Source organism: Myzus persicae, unplaced genomic scaffold, assembly GCF_001856785.1.
Source record: "Myzus persicae strain clone G006 unplaced genomic scaffold, MPER_G0061.0, whole genome shotgun sequence".
Taxonomy (NCBI): domain Eukaryota; kingdom Metazoa; phylum Arthropoda; class Insecta; order Hemiptera; family Aphididae; genus Myzus; species Myzus persicae.
The window spans coordinates 40,739-61,842 of NW_019100925.1; the positions used below are offsets into that span (position 1 = coordinate 40,739).

Sequence of the window (21,104 nt, forward strand, 5' to 3'; positions counted from 1 at the left end):
GCTGAATTTTCTTTTTAGTTAATTACATTGCATTACATAATTATTATTATATTTTCTCCATTAATACTTTTTTTTTAAACAAAATTGTTCTTATATTATTTTCATATTTGTTGATTATTAATTCTTCTATACAATAATTTGAATTCTTAAATGTACACTTCAAAACTATAAAGTACATTATTCTTCAACTAAAAAAAAATTAAAAATAATCTGCATTTATGATTTTAGTGCACATTGGTCCTATAGATGTAGAGTAATTACAACTTAAGTTGGATAAAAAGCTCTATATTCCATTGTGTTGTAAGCGATTTTGAAAATTAAATGAAACTTTTATTTTTGTTATTGCCACAAACTTTTAAACCTTTTCTTAGTATTTTTTTGGTTTTTAAAACCTTTGAAAATGAAATGTAACTTAAAATAACCTATCATATAATTTAGGTGGAAAACGTGAGCTCTAAAATGGTGGTGTTTTTATTTATCTATTTGAGATTTATGCTCCAGTACTAGATTTTTCTTAGCTTTTACCTGTATTAGTTTAATTAAAAATCATAAAAGTATTATCCTTTTTTATATTGATGTTATGTCATAAATAAATGTGAGTTAAAAAAAAAAAACATTTCAATTTAAAATTTAAATATATATTATGTAACGTAGGGCATGAAAACAAAATGGTAATTGTATGTAAATAGTTCATCAAGAAGTTATGTAGTATATTATTACAGTTTAGTAGTGAAAACATTTAGTTGGCTTAAATAGACTTTATTTAGACTATGGACAATATTTCGATGATTTTAGATATTATTCTGATTGAATTGATTTATATTATGTTATGTGCGATGTGAACAATTTAGTATTCTACACATTGTCCTTGCATTTTTGGAAGTATTAATAATTTTAAAAAAAAAATTTATATTTCCCGGGAATTTTCATAAAATACCTCAGATATTTATAGAATGGCGGACTTATCTCGGGCATTGTGAAATTAAAAAAAATATACACATATATTATAAAGGGACTTACGCGTAAATAAATATTACATAAATATTACTATTATGTCAAAATGTAAAACTATTGAAACTAATATTATAAGGTATTTATTTCCTATTTTAGTTTATTACATATAATTTGCTTAGTCGAAAGTGGTCGCCTATTTTTGATTCACTACAACTAATAATATATATTGTGAATGCAATCGATATTAATTGTCATTTATCTATCCCTTTACGATCTGGATTGCAAGTGTGAATTATTAGTCTTTCGTTCTGATTACTCACTCACTTAAATATATTTTTTACCCACACATATCCGTGTACAAATAAAAAAAAAGTTCATACCATAGTCGACACAATACTCTGACCACACCATTGCGTCCATAATTGAAGGTGGGTAATTAAATATTATACCTTTTATGCGTAAAATGAAAACATTAATGTTTAGCATAATAAATGAAGTGTTAAAGGCCAATACTGGTTAATGGTTTTGTATATAAAAATTTCTTGGAAGTAATTTTAAATTAAATACCAATACACTATTTTTAAAATCATCTTTTTAAATATTTCATATTTCACATTGATGATATTGTTCATTGTTCCCCGTGCATTATATATTTTATATATTTTCTATTTATACATACACGTCATTCAATATACAGACTAGGAAATGTTTGAAACTCCTAGTTTTCTAATTTGCTACTAACATACATATTTATTGATTAATTTACAAAATATTTTACATGAAAATTGTAATCGTCAACTTATGGTCAGACGATTATAATATTATAGGTACAACGGAGAATAATATATATTATTATTATTATAGCCGATTTTACACTGAACACACTAGTGTACCTCTTTTGCCTATACAAAGCGCCGTCTATCGATTACGTGGTTTTTTGATTTAGATTGTTCCTGGCGTGTTAAGTCTGCAATACAAAATAATTATTTTGCATTAAAACTATTTTCAAATTATTCAAATTCTAATAAACTGAAAATATGGAGATCATTTATTAACTATAGCGAAAATTGTCGATAAAGTATTGTTGTTTTTTTATTTTTTTTACGATGGACAATTAATATATTCACAAGATTACACTATAAACTGTGTATTGCGCAGGATCTAGAATTTTCAGAATTTTTTTAATATTATCCTTATCAATATTTATTAATTGTAATATAGTATTAGTTTAGTTATATTTATATTATGGTAAATATTATAATAATTATCTAATTAATTTAGTTAAAATCTTTTATTAAAAATAACTCAAACAGAATGTAATCAAGAAATTCTAAATTCTATATTTATGTAAAAAAAAAATTTCATAATATCATGGTTTATTATATTACGCCACTAATAATAAAAACATTTTGATGAGACATGCCATAAAGGTTAAGTTGAGGATGAAATTTTAATATTTTATGTCACTGTTGCAATAAAAAATGAATTAGTTCAATAACATTTACAAATATTTCTTAAATATTATGCTATAAACTAGTGAATAACTAAAAGTTAATTTCAAATCGGCCCATCTAAAATCTAAAATTCTTTTGAGTTCAAACTTAGTAATAGATATTTATAAAAAAGTTGTATATAAGTGTCCACTTTTTATATTCACTATTCATGTAAGCTTACAATATTCAATCGAATAATAATAATAATATTGCAATAATATAATTTAAATAATATATTATCTACAAAAATACAATTTAATCTTTTAAAATGTTGAAGTTATTGTTCAAATAACTTTTATAATTGTTTTGTTATTAACACTTTCATGATTGGATTATAGCTTTTGCAATATCAATTAATATATCATACATTTTAAGTGAACTTGGAAGATAACAAATAATCCAACTGAATGAAATTTATGTTATAGTGGTAACCCATTAAACTTAAAAATTTATTTAATATTATAGAACAGTATTATTACGATTGAATAATATTAAATACTAAATTACAGTAAATATTGTACTTTTACCGAAGTAGGTAATCATTTTTCTCTCTATTTCTTTCTCGCATACAATTGAAAAACTAATAATAATAAGAATATTATTAGACCATGAAAAACCTCAAGTAAACACTCTATAAATACTAGTAGTAAGTGAATTTACACCAATTATTATCCAAACAGCGTTGTATTTAATTGTGTTATTTATTTTCAGCCATTGTTTACTATTAACGGAAATAAATGTTTATCAAATACAGTTTTGTTGTTTTCTTCATGTGAAATATTCTCTTTGTTTAAAAACAAAATCGTTTTTGTTCATTATTAAAAGGTGTAAGAAAAATAAGTTTCACATTTAAAGACAGTAATTTACATAAACATTGTTAGTGCAACCTTTTTGGAATTTCCTGATTAAATTTAAAATCCACAGTAAAAATAATAATATGACAATTTATTATTGAAAAATAAATATAATAAACAATAAAAAAAAAAGCATAGATTAAGTTTTATTAATGCAACAAACCAACAACGATGACTTCTATGAAAATATTCCACGGACCTAAAAGAATGTACATGATATAATATACGGGATATTGGTTACAATAGACTCTGATCGCTTCGCTACACTTGACATGAGTAGTGTTTTAGTATTATTATACATTATACATTTGAATGCAATCATGAATATTCGAAAATGAAAAATGAAATCCTGTGAATAAAATAAATTCACTTCAATGTTGACAAATAATTATAATGTGCCACTGTTAAAAAGTTTAAATGTCAAATTTTTTTTAATTTCAACAAAATAATACCCACATTGTATATCATCAAGTTTTCAGTGGATTTTGATGACCAAAGATTCATTAAAACTTTAAAGAAATTATTTAATATTTGTATGAAGCAATATATAAATAAAGTTTCCTGTCTCTAAAGGTGAAACACGGGACTTTCAATCTTTTTTACCACCCAAAAAAGTATTTAGAGAAAGAGAAAAAATATAACTGTAATACAAAACCATAGTTTAGATCACAACTTCAAATCTGAAAACATGGCCTTTATTTTTTTTAATTAGAAGACCATGCATACATAATAAAGGTTATGTACCTGTAATGCAACTTAATATCATTCTTATAACTTTTATAAGTTAAAATTTGTAATAACATCGTTGTGACACGCTTTCGTTGTCAACAATAATATTTTTGTTTGATCGAATATGTGTCCATTTGAAATGAAAATCTTCAATTTTTTTATACTTGAATAATATACAATTGTAGGTTCATGTAGGTAATGATCACGAACAATAGGTTATCCGGGATAATACAACAATACAGATAAGCACAGCACATATTAAATACATAATATTATTTAATTAAGTAAAATATTATGTATTGATATTATAAAAGTTACATTCAAAATGCAAAAATTATTTTTTAATATTCTTGACAATGATAATATTATGCTTCTGTTAATAATATCATCACTCTTGTCCTTATCAAAGAAATTTATAAACATAAATGTATACCGTATTCTAGAATGTAAAATAAACTTTTATCCACCTCTATTTTTAGAACATAAATTGTCGAAATAATTATATTTCTTATTCACTTAGAAGATTTTTTTCACATTTTAATGCTATCTTTGAACTTTTAGGAAACATCGTGAACACTAAAGGTAAAGTTTAGGTGCACACATTAATGATTTAATACGTTGCGTGGCTACATTTTATCACGCAGCAGTGGCTCATCTTTATGTTTCTAGATAAATAAATGAGAAAAAAATAATGCACGAGGTAATTTCCGCTCAAACAATACACTGATGTTCATTTTCCAGGCAAAGTTCCAAAAAAAAAAAAATCATAATAATAATATGTAGGCGGTATACTACCTAAAATAATAACTATTGCAGTATAAAATGACAGGATTGACATAACATTTTGAAAACATGTTTAATCTTTCAGTGCATTCACTAAATAGCAATTTATATTGACATACCTAACTAGTTAAAGAACAATCAGTAAATTTTATTTTTAATTAGTAGCAGTGAAGGTGTGAAAATTGTTGAGGCAGTTCTGCTCTAATATTTCACATTGACTGCATTATCACTCATCACTTATCTGTGTTATTAGAAATTTATAAAACAATGTTTTGATATTGTAATAGGTTAATGATGGTCTTGAAACATTTTCAAAGTATAAAAAAAAGTATATGTCGTCCTAAATAAATAACTTAAAAGTTATTTTGTTCGCAAAAAAAAAACTAACTTTTAGATACTTGAAATAAAATTTTAATTTTTGCATAAGATAATACCAATACAATTCAGGATGTAAAACAAATGCAAGTGGTACTTTTTTAATTAGCTCCAATGAATGTAGAAATTAATAATTGTTTGGTTTCGTGCTGTTATTAATTTTTCTTATTTTAATAAATTATAAAACTATTTAATACATATTACGATTAAAAGTATTAAAAGAAAAGTCTATAATAATTTACCAGTTTTGTATCTATACAAGCACTCAACAATACCCGACTACTTAGTATTAAATATATTTCATATGTATAATCATCTATAATTCAGAAGGAATATTCTGAAATGATATATTATATACGTATGGATATTTTTCATAATTCTACTCTAAAGTACACAAAAAAGAAATTTAAAAAAAAAAAGAATAATAGATTTAGATGAATTTGACGTTCAACGTGTCAATATGACGGTCCATATCGGTAGAATATGATCGACAGTCTTATTTAAATAATTGATCAAGCACACACCTTACGTTGATATTGTTCGTGAACAAAAACCCTATAAGTATTTTAATATGCACAAGTAACATATCTTCATTCTTTTCATTTTTTATTTTTCTGGAAAAACTTACCACTTCCTTACTTTGAATCTAAAACAATTTAAAGTAAATATAAAGGGATGGTATAGAAATATTAAATAAATATTGTGAAATTAGAAGATTATCTACTACCCTAATCAATAATGTTTTTAAAAGACAGTATAGTGTCTACCAAGATTTTTACTGAAAAAAAGTGTTCAGTAAGTATAACTATAATTTGTATAACTAGTAATATATATAACTAAAATCATTAATTTACTGTAATTTTTTTATTTATATTTGTATTAAAAATGTAAACCATAATGAATATTGGTAATGTTCATGATATTGATACAACTAATACGATTGTAAAGACTATTTTAAGATTCAGTATAAAATCCAATAGATAAACCTTTGAGATAGGTACGTTGGACGAGTGACAAACAGAGCTATTTTATGTTTCATACACGGAATTCAAAATGTAATGTTCTTATCGTCTCATCAAAAATTTAAATACAAATTATGGCTAACAAAGCATAAGTTACTGCGTACACAATGGTTAGAGAACAATTAGGTAGGTATTAGTTAAAATTCGTTGCATTGGGCTCGTATTGGTCTATTTATACTTAATATAACACTCCATAAAGAGCAGTATGTAAGGTTGAGACAGATATCGAAAGTATTGTTCGAGGAGCTCCCAGGCCACGTCAAACAAATTTTGAGAAACAACGTAAACAGCTCTTAAACACTGCTTTTAATAACCGTGAATGGTAAAACATGTTCAGAGGATCTTCGAAGTATTGCTAACAACGTAAGCATATAATGTATGCAACCATATAATCTGCAACATACAATCGTATTTTGTATGAACTATTTTTAACATTTTTAGTCTGCTTTTATTTTATTGCTTAACGAATATATTTATATGTTACATAAATACTGTTTATCAATCTAATATCGTGTATATTCCAAAGTAGTAGATTTTAAAATGAAAAATTAAAATTCAAAATTTAAAATAAATTCAAAAATCGATCGATTGTCCTATATATCAAATGGCAGTATATCGATTGATTCAAAACCATCACATTATATTAACTATTATAAAATAGATACTAAATTTTATTGAAATTTTAAATAATGGGTTATCGATTAATTTAGGAAAGATTGAATGACAATAAATATTATTAAAAAAAAAAAAAAAAAAATGTCAAATAAAAATAATGATAAGTAGGTAAGTACTCACTTAAGCATTGTCAACAAATTTGATACAGAATCTTAGTAAATCACTGGGATATTTTTAAATTAAAAACAATAATGTAAAGTTATTATTACATACGAAAAAAAATTTTCACAATGTTTAGTTAATCCAAATTGGTTAAATTATTCAAAGCTAGCTACTGCATTGCTTTTGAAAAATTTATATTCAATTTAATTTATTTAAACTAAAGAAACGAGAATTAATTGATATTTAGACTTGCACCAATTATTCATTAATTGTGTATACATCTCGCTACTGTCACTGCAATACCACGTAAATAACATTTTTTTTGAAAATGACATTTTGGTATCACTGTATAGATTATAATTTTCTCTATCACTTTTATTATGTACCATGAGTCCATTATATTGTTTTTTCCCGCTCAAATTAAAGGTTTTGTGATACCACGTATTACATTTTGATTTTGATAACACGTATCTACCATAATGAACATTATAATAATATTATTCAACATAAACGCTGGTGGAGCTAGACTGCTAGTCTTAAGACAGTTCAGCACTAATAATATTGAACGTCTTACTATACAGGTAGGTAATTATAAATATTAAGTTATAGTTAATTTATTTCAATAAAACATTGTATGAAAGTAGTTAGTTTCAATTATGTTATTATCTACTCAAATAAAATTACAGTTTTATGATGATAGTTATAATAATTAGGTACACTGTATGATTATGTTTTTTTTAGCATTATACATCATGACATCAAAAAGAAGAATTAAACACCTATTGGAGCTTGCTAATGAAGCTAGTAATAAAGATGACGCTATGAACAACATTACATATAAAAAAAAAAGTAAGACAAATATTACCAATTTCTCTAATAAGAAACCAAAATATGAAACTAATTTAATAGCCAATTCAACTATTTCAAAAACAAAATATGAAGTTTTAACAGAAGATTCCTTAAAGGATATTGAATTCATTTATGAGAATGTTGTAACTTCTATAAATGAACCAGATAATATTTATAATGAAAATAATTTAAATGTTCCTAATAATACTGCACCAACTATTGAAAATCAAGTTGATGATAGTATTTATAACAAGACTGACTGTATAATTAATTTTGAAACTGATAATTCTGAATTTAATAATTATGAAGATTGCTTAAAGGATAATATTGAATTAACTTATGAACATGTAGAAGTTGTAACTTCCATTGATGTACCAGGTAATATTTCTAATGAAAATAATTTAAATGTTCCTAGGAAAAATCCATCACCCTATGAATCCCACTCTGTTAACTATTCAGATTTCTATGACTACAAAAAATTGAATTATTATAAGTCTATCCGACCTGGGCGATCAAAGGGTGACCCTGAAGTTCGAAATATAAGAGCTCTTAAATATGATCCCACAACCAAAAAAATATATTACAAAATAAATTTTGAACATGAATATACAGAATTACCCCAGTACCATCGAACAAAAAAAACTATAGATCTGTCCATCAACACACCTTGTTTGTATAATAGCAGAATTCCTATTACTCTGTCCAAGTGGAATGATCTCCAAAAATTAAAAACGGTTCTACCAACTGATGTCCACGATTATTATGACAATATACCTCACTTAAAGACTTATAAAGAAAGAAAATGTGATAAAATTTAGTTATTATGTTTTTTTTTTTTTTTATAATTATTATTATGTTTTAACAAGATATTTTTATTATTTTATTTTAGTGAATTGTTATATTTTGTATTTTATTATTTATACAATAATGCAGTTTTATTGGTGTTCAGTATTAATTAAGATATTAAATAAGGAATTATTATAACAATTTATAATGTGGTAAAAATCAGATATTATGTTTTTTTTTTTTTTTTTTTATTATTATGTTTTAACAAGATTTTTTTATTTTAGTTAACTGTTGTATTTTTTATATTATTATTATTTATACTACACACCTAGTTCAAGTTTTTGATTTGAATTAATATATTTTATTGTTTAATTTTTTTATTGATTTGTGAAATAAAACAAAGGTTGTTCATTTATTTCAAAATTTAAAATGTATTAGCTGGTTATTATTTGATACTATAATACAAGCCGGTATCAAGGGGGATTTTAGGGGTTCACCCCCCTCCAAAAAAAATTGATCCTGAGTACGTGCTTGCTTTAATACAGTTTTGATATATTTTAAAGACGTATTAATTAATATTATAATAATATTATTAAATAAGGTATTAAATTAAATAAATATAAATTACACGTATCTACAACATTTGTATTTAAACAACACGTATCTCAATCCTTCAATACCTCGTATCTTCATTATATTGCTGAAAAACCACGTAAGTACTATTAATTAAATTAAATGATATTACAAAATATAATTTTCATTGTTTTTAAACTATACTAAGCTCCTAATATCAATATAAGAAAAAAAAATTGTAAAATTATTTCTTGCACACAAATTATTTAGTTTTATGTCTCTCCTGAACAATTTGTGAAATGTTATTTACGTGGTATTGCAGTGACAGTAGCGATCTACTAGTTTTATGTTTTAAATGATTTAATGTTGACGACTTTGTCTAAATTTTAAATGATTTGTTGTTGCTTAATTTTCTTTTGTGTTTTGACTGTGTGAAAAGCCACATTCTTGTAAATAGTTTATACGTCAAGATAGTTTGAAAATTAAGAGAAACAACAATGATAATAATAATTACAAAACAATTTATAAAGGAATAGAATTAATATATGATAATACTTGAAATATTAAGTTAAAAAGCTTAAGTTATTAACTACTAGCTTATAAGTTATAATTAAAGATTTTTCAGAGATATTTACAGATTAAAAAAAAAAATCATTATTAGTCTGTTTGATTTTCACACAACGAATATTTGCTTAAAAAATACAATTCTATTTTTTTTGGTTTTAAAGCTCAGGCACTTCACTAAAGTATGAGCGTCCTTGTACTTAAGTGGAAGAAAAATAATAGAAAATAATTTCTATTTCAAATTATTAAGTGTATAACTGTTTGCAGCAAACTAAATGTAATATAATTATTTCTAGAAAACTTTGATATACTCTAATAACTTTAATTAGTTAGTGAAAACTACCGAACTTAGTTTCGAGTGTCAAGTTCATAATTCTTAAGTACTTAGGGGTATGTAAAATAGAGTGTTTGTGGTGTTTTAAATTATTAGTATCAAAAAGTACAACATAATAAAATGTAACTTAAAAAGTTCTGTTTTTGGAGTTCTTAGTTTTTCTAAGTCAATGGTTATTCAAATAAACAGAACAACACTGAAGTATAAAATAAAATAATAATAATGCAATAAATATAATATAATAAAATATAGTCAAATAACAAAATATATAATATACAATTATACTAGCTACTGTAACAGTTTTGAGTGCTTTTGTTTTTTCCAAACTGGTAATTAAATTTGATTTCATGATCTTTTTTAAAAACTTTCACTGTGTTTTGTGAAATTGGTTTCTGTAATTTTCTGGAAGAAGTGGTTAATTAAATAAAATAGAGAAAATGGATTGTGTGGCCGAAATTAAATTTAGAGAAATCCACCTTTTGTGACCTTTGTGGAAACGTGTGCGGTATTACTTTGCCAACTGATTTTCACTTAAGAACAATAGGCCGTGTCGCCTGTCCGCGGGCTATAAGCGCTTTGTTTCATGGCCAACCTGAGTTGGAAACCGTCCAAAGTGTGCGTTTAGTTTTCACAAAAACAATTCAATTGCATTTCCTGTCACTTGTAGAAGGGGAGAGGGTGCAAGAGAACTAAGATGGAGACAAAATTAGTATTTTTATATCAAGTTAATTTGAAGAACTGCATTAAATGTTTGTAAAACCATAAAAATAATATCAAACCATAAAAACAGAGAACAATAATAATTTGATTCTTACAGTACGATTAATTATGGTCAAATATGTTATATGCATACAATTATTTTTTATTAATTAATCCCTAGGCAACAATGTCCATTGGGTGATATTTATAATGTTTTTAAATTACATAGTATGTGTGATAGATAACAATGTATGAGTTACAAATTACAATGAAATACAACTTAAATGCTAGCTGATAATACTTTAGTAGGCTAAAGCTTTATCTTGTTGAGTAGGTTGGCGCCGATGATGAAGTCGATTGAGGTAGAAATTGAGTTGGGGTCCTGGTTAAGTGCGATGACGAGTGTGAATTCAGAAGCATGACTTTTTCTACAATATATTTTATAAAATGTTGGATAGTGTTATTTAAACATTATATACTTTGACTTCACAGTGGATAAAAATATAATAATTTATTATTATAGATATTATTGTGTATAGGTATGAAGAGTGAAGCTGGTGGTTTTGAGAATTTTATACTGAATTTACGTTTACATAATATTATGTCACATTTCCCAGATACACCGTCTGTACCTCATTCCATGTTAATCTCTTACAACTTGAGTCAACAGGTAGAAAACATGTGCGCTCGTATAATATAAGTACAAATATGCAGTGTGATGTCTAATTGTTACCTCAAGAGGTGTCAAATTGCATTTGTACAGACTTAGCGATTATTTGACCTCCCGTTGTAATCACAATTTCGGAAATCGTAAAATATACATAAAAAAACGATCTGACGATAAGTCCACTTATCCACGGGATACCTACTCAATAATTTTAACAAACATACATATTAAATAATCGTTATTTTTCAGAATTATTTACGACTTCCAAAAAATATTTGATTACCATATAATATTTACATATTTCGAGTACCTACTTTTAACATTTTTAGACTGGCCTGAACGTACCTATATGAAATTCGATTTTTTAGTTCATTATAATATTATCTTAAACGTTTTAGTCGTAGTCTCGCTTTTAAAACTACAGCATTAAGTAGGTTAGGTTAGTATCCAATTATTATTATTTTATAGGCAAAATAATGTTATTTTATCACGATATGTGGATTGATTAAATTTTATATAAATATTTTCAATTGCCTACCTATAAAGTATACATGCATTCCTATACTAAAGATAAGTTAATAAATACATTTATCATCATCAATAAGTTGATAATGTAACGATAAGTGAAATACTCAAACAATATAGGATTCAATGAACCCTAAAATCGTGTGGCGTTATAAAGTTCATGTAATGCGTTGAATAGTTTCGTTATCGTTGATAATTATTTAACACGCTACGTACGATTCGTACGAATGAGAACCTATACAAATTAAAAAGTGCAATTTATTCTTAATGTGTGAATTTTGTATTTCTAAATTTGTATTTTATATACATAGCGTGTAGGTACACTGTACATGCACTAGAAAGTAGAAAAATAATATAACGAAACGCTTATCCATTGAAGCCATACCATAATAGTATAATAGTAAGATGTAAAACGTTACGGTATGGACAAACACTAAACTCAAAATTAGTTGGATGAGTAAGCCATACTTTAAATAAAATTTTAAATAGTGCAGTAAAAAATATCTGCATCGTCAATATATTTGTATTCGTGTCGGATGAATAATAATGTATCTGTTGTATTCAAATATAATCTCAGTATGACATACTGAATTTATTAATTAAAATAAATAACCAACATTTTGACATGTTATGTTATTTATGTGGAAATTGCCCCCAGCCCCTCACCCAATTTGTCTGATCGGTTCGAAGATATTTTCTTAAAATGAATTGAAAAATACTATTTCGGCGACTTTGCAACTCGTTGGCTCCTGATTAATTGATCTTATAAATTCCAAAAACCTTTGAATAAGTAATCTAATAATAATAATAATATCTAATAATAGTGTTTGATGACAACAGTTAAAATAAATATTAAATTATAATTTGTGGAAAAACATTTTGTTCTATGATCTATGAAATTGTTGTCGTTAACCTTCAATGTCTATTTTTGTTCTCACTTATTCTAAATATTCTCTTAAAATATGCACTTCTGACAATTCAAAAATTAATTAATTTTGTGTTATCCTCGATGAGAACATTAGGTTTAGTCTTTTCAAAATACATACCCATATAATAAAGTTCATGCATATTAATAATGTATAACTACTATACTAACTTGTTCAATATTCATTATAATATAATAACCCCGCCAGGTATAGTGTCAGCAACAGTAATAACATCATAATATAGGTGATATTGAGTTCATGGGCCATACTATGGACTGTCAACATATTTTACACTAATTATACGATAAAATTGAAAATTGACTGTAATTTAAAATGTCTAGAATATATTTTTATCTGGTATTTTCTTTTTCTAGACATCATGATTTGCAGTAACAGGCAACATTTTATTTGAGTTAAATCGATTATCGTGGCTCAACAAAAAGTGCTGATACTGGAGTAGATATAGTAGACCACTGGGACAAGTATGCTTAGGAATAGATGAAAACATTGATGTAATATTATAAATTCAAAAAAAAAAACCATCAAATAGCAGGACGATCTAGGTTTATTCATAGAAGTAAATTATTTGGTTGTATAGAAAGGTACAACGATTTTATTCTTTACCGTTTTCACAGTGTTTCTTATACACCGCTAGGAAATTCAAAAAATAACTCATCATATTATGTGCAGTCAATATATTTATTTTAAAACCAATGGATGTGATGCGTGAAAAGTGTACACTTTTTTTTCACTCATCGTATTGTATATATAATGTACAGTTGCACACTTGATAGGACAATAGCCTGCTACAGGATCCAAAACGAGAAAAAATATATCACGCCGATCGATAAACTATTAACTTTATCCAAATCAAACAGACAAGGCGTATACTAACTACTAACACTAAGAAGAACAAACATACTATTGTGTTGAACATCATATTATATTAAGCAGAATAACGCTATAAATATACATAGTGTCAGACAAAACGTATTACTGATAGGATATTATATTAAATATTCATATTGACTTCAAAACACCGTCGGACACATGGCTCGAACGTTCGCAGTCGGAAATATTACAAAATTCTCTAACGGATATTTTACTTAGGTATGGTATAATATAAACAACACGAAAACAGGTTTATGTGTATATTATATTCAATATCGTCGTATTGATGCATACATCTCTAATCCAGTCCATAAACATTCAATTTATCGTCCATTACATCACTATATATACCTACTTAAAAGCAAAAGCGTGCGCAGGTCCTCTTGATAGGGGAAGCAAGATTGTTACTGAGAAGGTTCAGGTGTCTGGGCTCCCCCTCCTCCGTGTATGAAGCATTTTAGTTCTCTTAAACCATAATAGTTAAATTGATCTATAATATTGACTGTACGATTAGTCTAAACATACAGACATCACAAGTCCACAACAGTTTTCAATAAGTACCTCATCATTATTTATTTATGAAAAATATTCCGTCTATCACAACAAGTGAACCATTTTATTCATTCTCTACATTTATTATTTTCATTTTTCTATACGTTTGTAGGGCTTTAGGACTCATTTGTGGTTGGCTACCGCATAAGAAGTTGGTATTGTCACAGAACACACCAGTAACCATAGTTGTTGAAGCTTTCTTGCCAATTGTCTTTCAAAAATTTACTAATCTGTAATGTCTATGTATAATATATTGTGATAACTGATTAGTAATACACAATATTGTAGTATTTATAATTTTTAGATTGCATACTGCAAGTATCTTAACAAACAGTATATTATCCCTAGGTACTTTATCAAAAATCTCGTGGGAGCGGATAATCTTCCAGGGCAGGCAGCTGCAACCCCTGCCACCACGGTGCGCACACTTATGCTTAAAAAGTACATTATTATGCTAAAAATTGGAAAATACATAGAATATTATCATGGAAGTTGGTTCCGAAATTCAGTAGCAGATTAATAATTTGACCTTTTCGAATTATTTTAAATCTAATTGACTATATTTAATCATTAAGTGTGTTTTAAAATAATTAGACTTAGAATATGATGTTTTGAAAATATTTACTTTACCTTTCCTGTTATTTTTAAATTTATGTGTTTACAATGTTTAACTTATAGTTTTAATGTTAGTTTCGGATCAATCATCAAGTTTTTTAGAATTAGTTCTAAGCTCACAATAGTAGGTATCAATCAACTTATAAATAGTACCTAGACAATAAAATGTGGTCTAAGGAGACTGGAATAATCGATAATACACAAAATTTAAAATATATGACTGTGAATCGTAAGAATGCGGGCCATAATCAAAATAATATGTAATACCTATACCGACATGATTTATAAATAGTTGGGATAAATTTTAATTTACCTGCAAGCTATTTTAAAACGAGTCATAAATTATAAATATTGCATAGATATTACATTAATATATATATATATATATATATATATATATATATATATATATATTATATAAACATATTATATTTTACCAAAAAGTGTCATAGGATAACGTCATATTCATTTTTATTATTTATAATATAACATCAATAAATAACTGTCCATATTTAATTAATATTATTCGGTAATTTATACAAAATCTGTTGTAAGCAACAATCAGATAATATCGCATTGGTATTTGATGACTGATGAGGTATCAATAGTTCATCTTCGCTATTTTTATAATTCTCTTCGTTATCTTTAATTTAATTTTTTCAATATAATAATAGTACATTAATGTTTCATTTACATCGACTAGCAATATTTAATTTGAGACCTAATTTTAATATAGTGGCAATAAATAGTAACAAACTTTTCACAGTGGACATAGTTGTGGTTTTTTTAATTATCCATTTGGTAGAAATTTGGACTATCGATAAAATTACCTCTGCCCATTCTGTTTTTATAGTTGAATTAATGTTGAGCTATTTTTTATGTAACAGATTTCAAATGTATTTTGTGTAATATAATTGTTATTTTCAATTTTCTATATTATGTATTATAATAATTACTTCTTGGTAAAATGTTAAATAATCGAAAGTTGATCCCAGTTCATAGGACCATCGTTCAATATTATAAATCATAAGTTTTGGAAATTTTAAATAATTTATTTAAGAACTTTAAATTTGAAAACGATTTTATAATAACTTTGCTCTGCTCAAAATCGTTCGAGATAGTTTATCGTTTTCTTTTAAATTTAAAATAAAAAGAACAACACTTTTTGCAAAAGGCATATTTATAATATATTATAAAGCATGGATATACATATATAATATATAATAAAACGGATGAAATCACACAAAACTTTTAAACAAGATTCGAAATTGAATCTCCAACTTAGGATTAACTATTTAATGCAATTTCAATTTCCTCGCGAACCCAGACCGACACCGTTGCTTAACCGCGTTAATTATATCAATGTCAAATGTCAATGAGCTTATTAAACTAAAGTATAAATTACAGACTCGTAATATTAGGTAGTGAAATTATCAACATCCCACTGAACATATTAAATTATTTGCTTATATTTTCAGTATAGTGCAAGTGTTAACGTAATAATATGTCCGCACTACATTTGTGTTTTCTTTATGTATTACTATAAAGTGCAAACATATGAGATTTATTTTTTTTTAATTTATCCAAGCTTAAATAAAATATCAAAGTTAAATTTTTAGTTGAAATCCGTAAAATATTAAGGCTCTAAGGGATAATTGTACAGTTCGTTGGTACATTCTACCTACCATTGCCATACAATTTTAAGAATTCAATTCAATAATCAATTACGTCCCTGCAAAAATCAAGTCCAATAATTCCATCTATATCTTCTTATATGTTTTCCGTAACAATTTTTTTTCTCCGAATGCTCGTTCGTGTTTCCAATACAAGTTTCGTTAGAAACAATCACTTGTCAGATTCTATAGCTATATTAATATATGGACAATAATTAATATTGTTCAATTTACTGCTTGTGAAAACCTTTGTTCTATTATATTATTATAATACAGATTTTTACTAAAATGTATTGGAAACACATTAATTGAAACAATGTTGTGCTGTTACAGTTCAAACGTCACGTACAGATACTATCATTATTTTTGAATCCAGATTTTCATTGAACCCTCTATTTCAAACATTTTCATTATTGTGTCCATACAAGTAAAATATTTTTTAACTATTATTAATTATTACTAATCTATAGAGTAATTTATTACTAATAAATTATTATGTTTTCGTCAATACTAAATTATTATGGTATTTATTCAAACCAAGTTCATAATTCCAAATCGATTTTATTGTTAATTACTATTTGCTTTAAGTTCAAAGTGGATTTTAATGTTAGTCTTTATCTGGCGTATGTACATGTGAGTGCTTAAGTGTACTAAAATCGATTTGAATGTAATTACTAAAGCAAATGTAAAGTTATGTTGTAATCAACAAAATATAATATTAATTGTATAACGACGAGAAGTTAATAATGATACATAAATTATTAATTCAGCTGATAAATAATTAATTCAAATTTGAAATAATATGTATTTAATACAATATTTAACGTATAGTTGGGTAGTAATTATTAATTAATAAGACAATTGTGGTTGTTTTTTACCTACGTCCACATTTAATTGGAACTAAACATGGTTTTTGTTTATTTTTTGTGTCTTAACAAATGTTAAATATTATTTGTGTTTGCTTAAATAAAACATCTTATTAGATCCGAGTCATAAATGTGTCTCTCAAGTCTCAACCTAACCTTTTTTTTTTACTACCCACTGAATTACATTCTAGTACTTAAACTCGTCTTCCAATCAATATGCGGACAGGAATAAAGTACAGAAATACATAAAACACCAAGGTTTATATGCATTTCGGTCGACACCAGTTGGAAAGTCTCTGTACATATCAGAAGACGTGTCTCATCAGCTGTTAATAAAACTCCTTGTGTGCACAAGAGACTAGAAACTGTGATCGTAAAAATCTAAAACCCACCACTGTACATATATTGGCTGAGCGAATAAATTCGAGAACACTATTGTCAGATAAAATAAAATCCGTGTAAATATAAGATTTTATTTTTTTAAGACTACAAAAATGTTTGTTTTCTTTTGCAGATGACGCTGAGCTGGAAGATTGAAGGCAGTATTTTTCCAACAATAAACAATGCCACGTAACCATGAAGCCCTTACCGTTTAAGATCCATGTACTGCTCATACTGATATTCATAACCGTAAATAATTGTACGTTGACCGTATTTTATATTTTAAATGAATAACGATATAATAATTACAGAAACGTCAAACGTCATATTATAATATGATACTCTAATATATTATTAAATACATATTATAGTAACGATTATTCTATTGAAGTAAGATAAAAATAGAAAACCGTATTTTGACTTAGCTACTCGCCGTGAACAGTATTTATCATTTTTTTTATATCGTGCAATATAGTTCACGATAACTTAACCAAGGTAGGTATATAATTTTAAATCATCAATTTGGATTTGTATTCTAAACATCTACAATTGGATAGGTTGTTCCGGAATGTCTTAAATGGATTTCGGTTAGGGGGTTTTATTTTAATATTTTATAGCATTAAAAACAATTTGTTTAAGTTTTTAATTATTGTAAACAAACGCAAATAAAATATTTGGATTATATTTTGTCAAAACTTTTGTATTCAAACTATATAAAATTAATACCTACCAATTTAACTTTGTTTTTTATATGTTGCATTTCACATTTTTTATACTATTATATCTGGGTATTAAACTGTCGTAAATGTTATAAGTGATATTCTATTCGAAAAAAGGACAAAAAAATTATGTTTTATAAGTATCCCAGTGGGAACCAATTCAGATGAAGTCATATATTATAATACATTACTTTCCATATCTGCTACTATAGCGCCATGGTTACTACATGTATACCGTATAAGAATATAATATAATAATAAGTTTGTGATTAATAAAAAAAAAATTATATAAAGCGTATTTTAGGATTCCGTTAATACTTAAAATTCTTCAATTTATTATATTATTTGGTACTAAAAAGAATATTCTGTAATCATTTCTGAAAATCTCAAATTCTTCCCGTTTCAATATTTAATTAAAATGTACCTATTACGGCAGTTGTACCTATACTACCTTTTGATGTTGAAATACATTAATTAATCTGTACCACATATGACATAATGTAATGTTCTTGAATAAATATCAGTGACTTATTGAATTTGGCTTAAATTGAAATTAATCAGAGTACATAATTTATCGTACTTGTGGTTAAGAATAATGTTTACGTTTCTTTGTAATAAAATTATTATTTAAGGTTTTTTGATTCATTGAATCATACTTTTCAAATCCTCGAGGAAAACAGCCGAATACGTGTATGTAAATAATAACCGGCTGTAAAAGTTTAATTTATAATTAAATATTTAACATGAAACCATAAACTCGCCCCGACGAGTCGCATACTATACTCGGTTATATTTGTTTTAATTTTCAGTAACAATCACATTTGTGGGTTGAAAAATATTTCAACAAAACTGCCGGATCGCAAAGTTGATACAGCGGTTGTATAGGCTTGTTCCGATGCTACATAAATCCACGTTTTGGTTAGATACCTATACCTATACCTACCTACCGATAGTTTTGAAAACGATATTGCTGCTATCCGCTCTTAACAATAATTTATACATCGTATACCGGAAGAGCAAAAGGTGGTGGAAACGGTTGGTTCTACAACTGTTGGCTAGGTATACGTGTAATAACTTTCCCATTCCCCCGGTTCTTCCAATTTCTGTAACTGTTATTGCAAAACAACCACCGCCTTCATATTTGTTGCCGAGTTCCATACGGCCTCCTCTATTCTTGTGAATTGAAATCCGGCCGGTAAATTTCCCATTAGATATGCATTACACTACTACCACAGTAACGGGAATCCCGTAAATATTTTATCAGTAAACCGATAAAAGCAAAGATAAATAGAACGGAACGAGAGACATAGGGGAACAACAGTAAAAATAACCCGACTGGGGAGGCCACGGAAAATGTTAAGTGCGTAATGTTTTTTTCATTATTAATTTTCAAGATTAAAAAAAAAAACCTTATTAATCTTATATACCTAGCTTAAAAGTGAAGAACTGCTGATACCATAGTTACACAATTATCTCGATGAAATATTTAGATTATTCTTTCGGATTTTACCATTTATTATGAAAATAATCCTCTCCGTCGCATCTACTATAAAATCCTTTTATTAGGTACATTGCATTTTATACTCTGTCAAAAAGATGTCTATTTTCAACAATTCATTTTTCTTCTTTACCTTTGTGATTTCCTCACCAACTCGTGGTTTGACTGTTTAAGAATGACTTACATGTTTAATGATTATTATTAGCTAGTGTCTGAGCTTTTAATAAAATTGGTATAAAAATTAAATGCAAAAACTAAATTATGTTGGATGATAGGAATTGCTTTATATTATCTTAAAAGCGACAAAAAAATATTTATAATAATAACATTAACAAAATAATAATGTACATAAAATGTACTAATTAACGAAAAACTTAAAGAATAAACCTTAAGCCAATGTTTTATTGAAGTTGTAAAGTTAAATAATAGAAACGTTAAAAAAAGTTTGTTTTGCCCAGACTAGACTTGATAATTAAGATGGAAATTAAAATCTTATTCTTTTAAAAAGTCAAAAATATACGACACTTTGGTTAAACAAGGATAGTATGTAAATTGTAAATGTAAATTAAATTTCTTTAAACAATGTTATAGAACAAGGCAACAGGAACAAGTATACATTGAAAAAAAAATTAAGTTTTCTATTTTTCTTAATTACCTAAATACTTAAAAAAAAATCGATCAATGAGAAGATTTCAAGTTTGATTTCATTTTCAATATTAAGAAAAACTTGACAAGAGCTTAACATATTGTTTGAAAACGTAATCGGCCTAATTCGGGAATTAACCAAGCATTGGAGTGTCTAAATATAGAACAAATTGGTCTTAATGTATCTTATAACAATACCCAAACTGGTAAATTATAGTTATTGATTTAAAGGATCATTATCCTTTAAATCAATAACTGATGTTATTGAAACTAAATCTAGCATAAAAATGATTAATTATTTGTTTTATTAAATCAATTAAAATAAAAACAAAATAAATATAACATAATTTATTT

General features: G+C 26.2%; 2 protein-coding genes across 2 annotated transcripts in view; both read left to right on the forward strand.

The window, feature by feature from the left end:
• Window positions 1–21,104, forward strand: part of LOC111026869 (sphingosine kinase B-like) — a 56,854-nt gene that overhangs the window by 17,341 nt on the left and 18,409 nt on the right. The window contains exon 2 of the mRNA XM_022305043.1: window positions 18,022–18,147. Within this exon, the coding sequence (XP_022160735.1) occupies window positions 18,084–18,147 (64 nt within the window). The 5' untranslated portion in view covers window positions 18,022–18,083. The remainder of the gene's footprint in view (window positions 1–18,021; window positions 18,148–21,104) is intronic.
• On the forward strand, window positions 7,289–8,692 carry LOC111026868 (uncharacterized protein MAL13P1.304-like). The gene is made up of 2 exons (XM_022305042.1): window positions 7,289–7,568; window positions 7,729–8,692. Exon 2 carries the CDS (start codon window positions 7,740–7,742, stop codon window positions 8,652–8,654), a length of 915 nt encoding a protein of 304 aa, XP_022160734.1. The 5' UTR covers window positions 7,289–7,568; window positions 7,729–7,739; the 3' UTR covers window positions 8,655–8,692.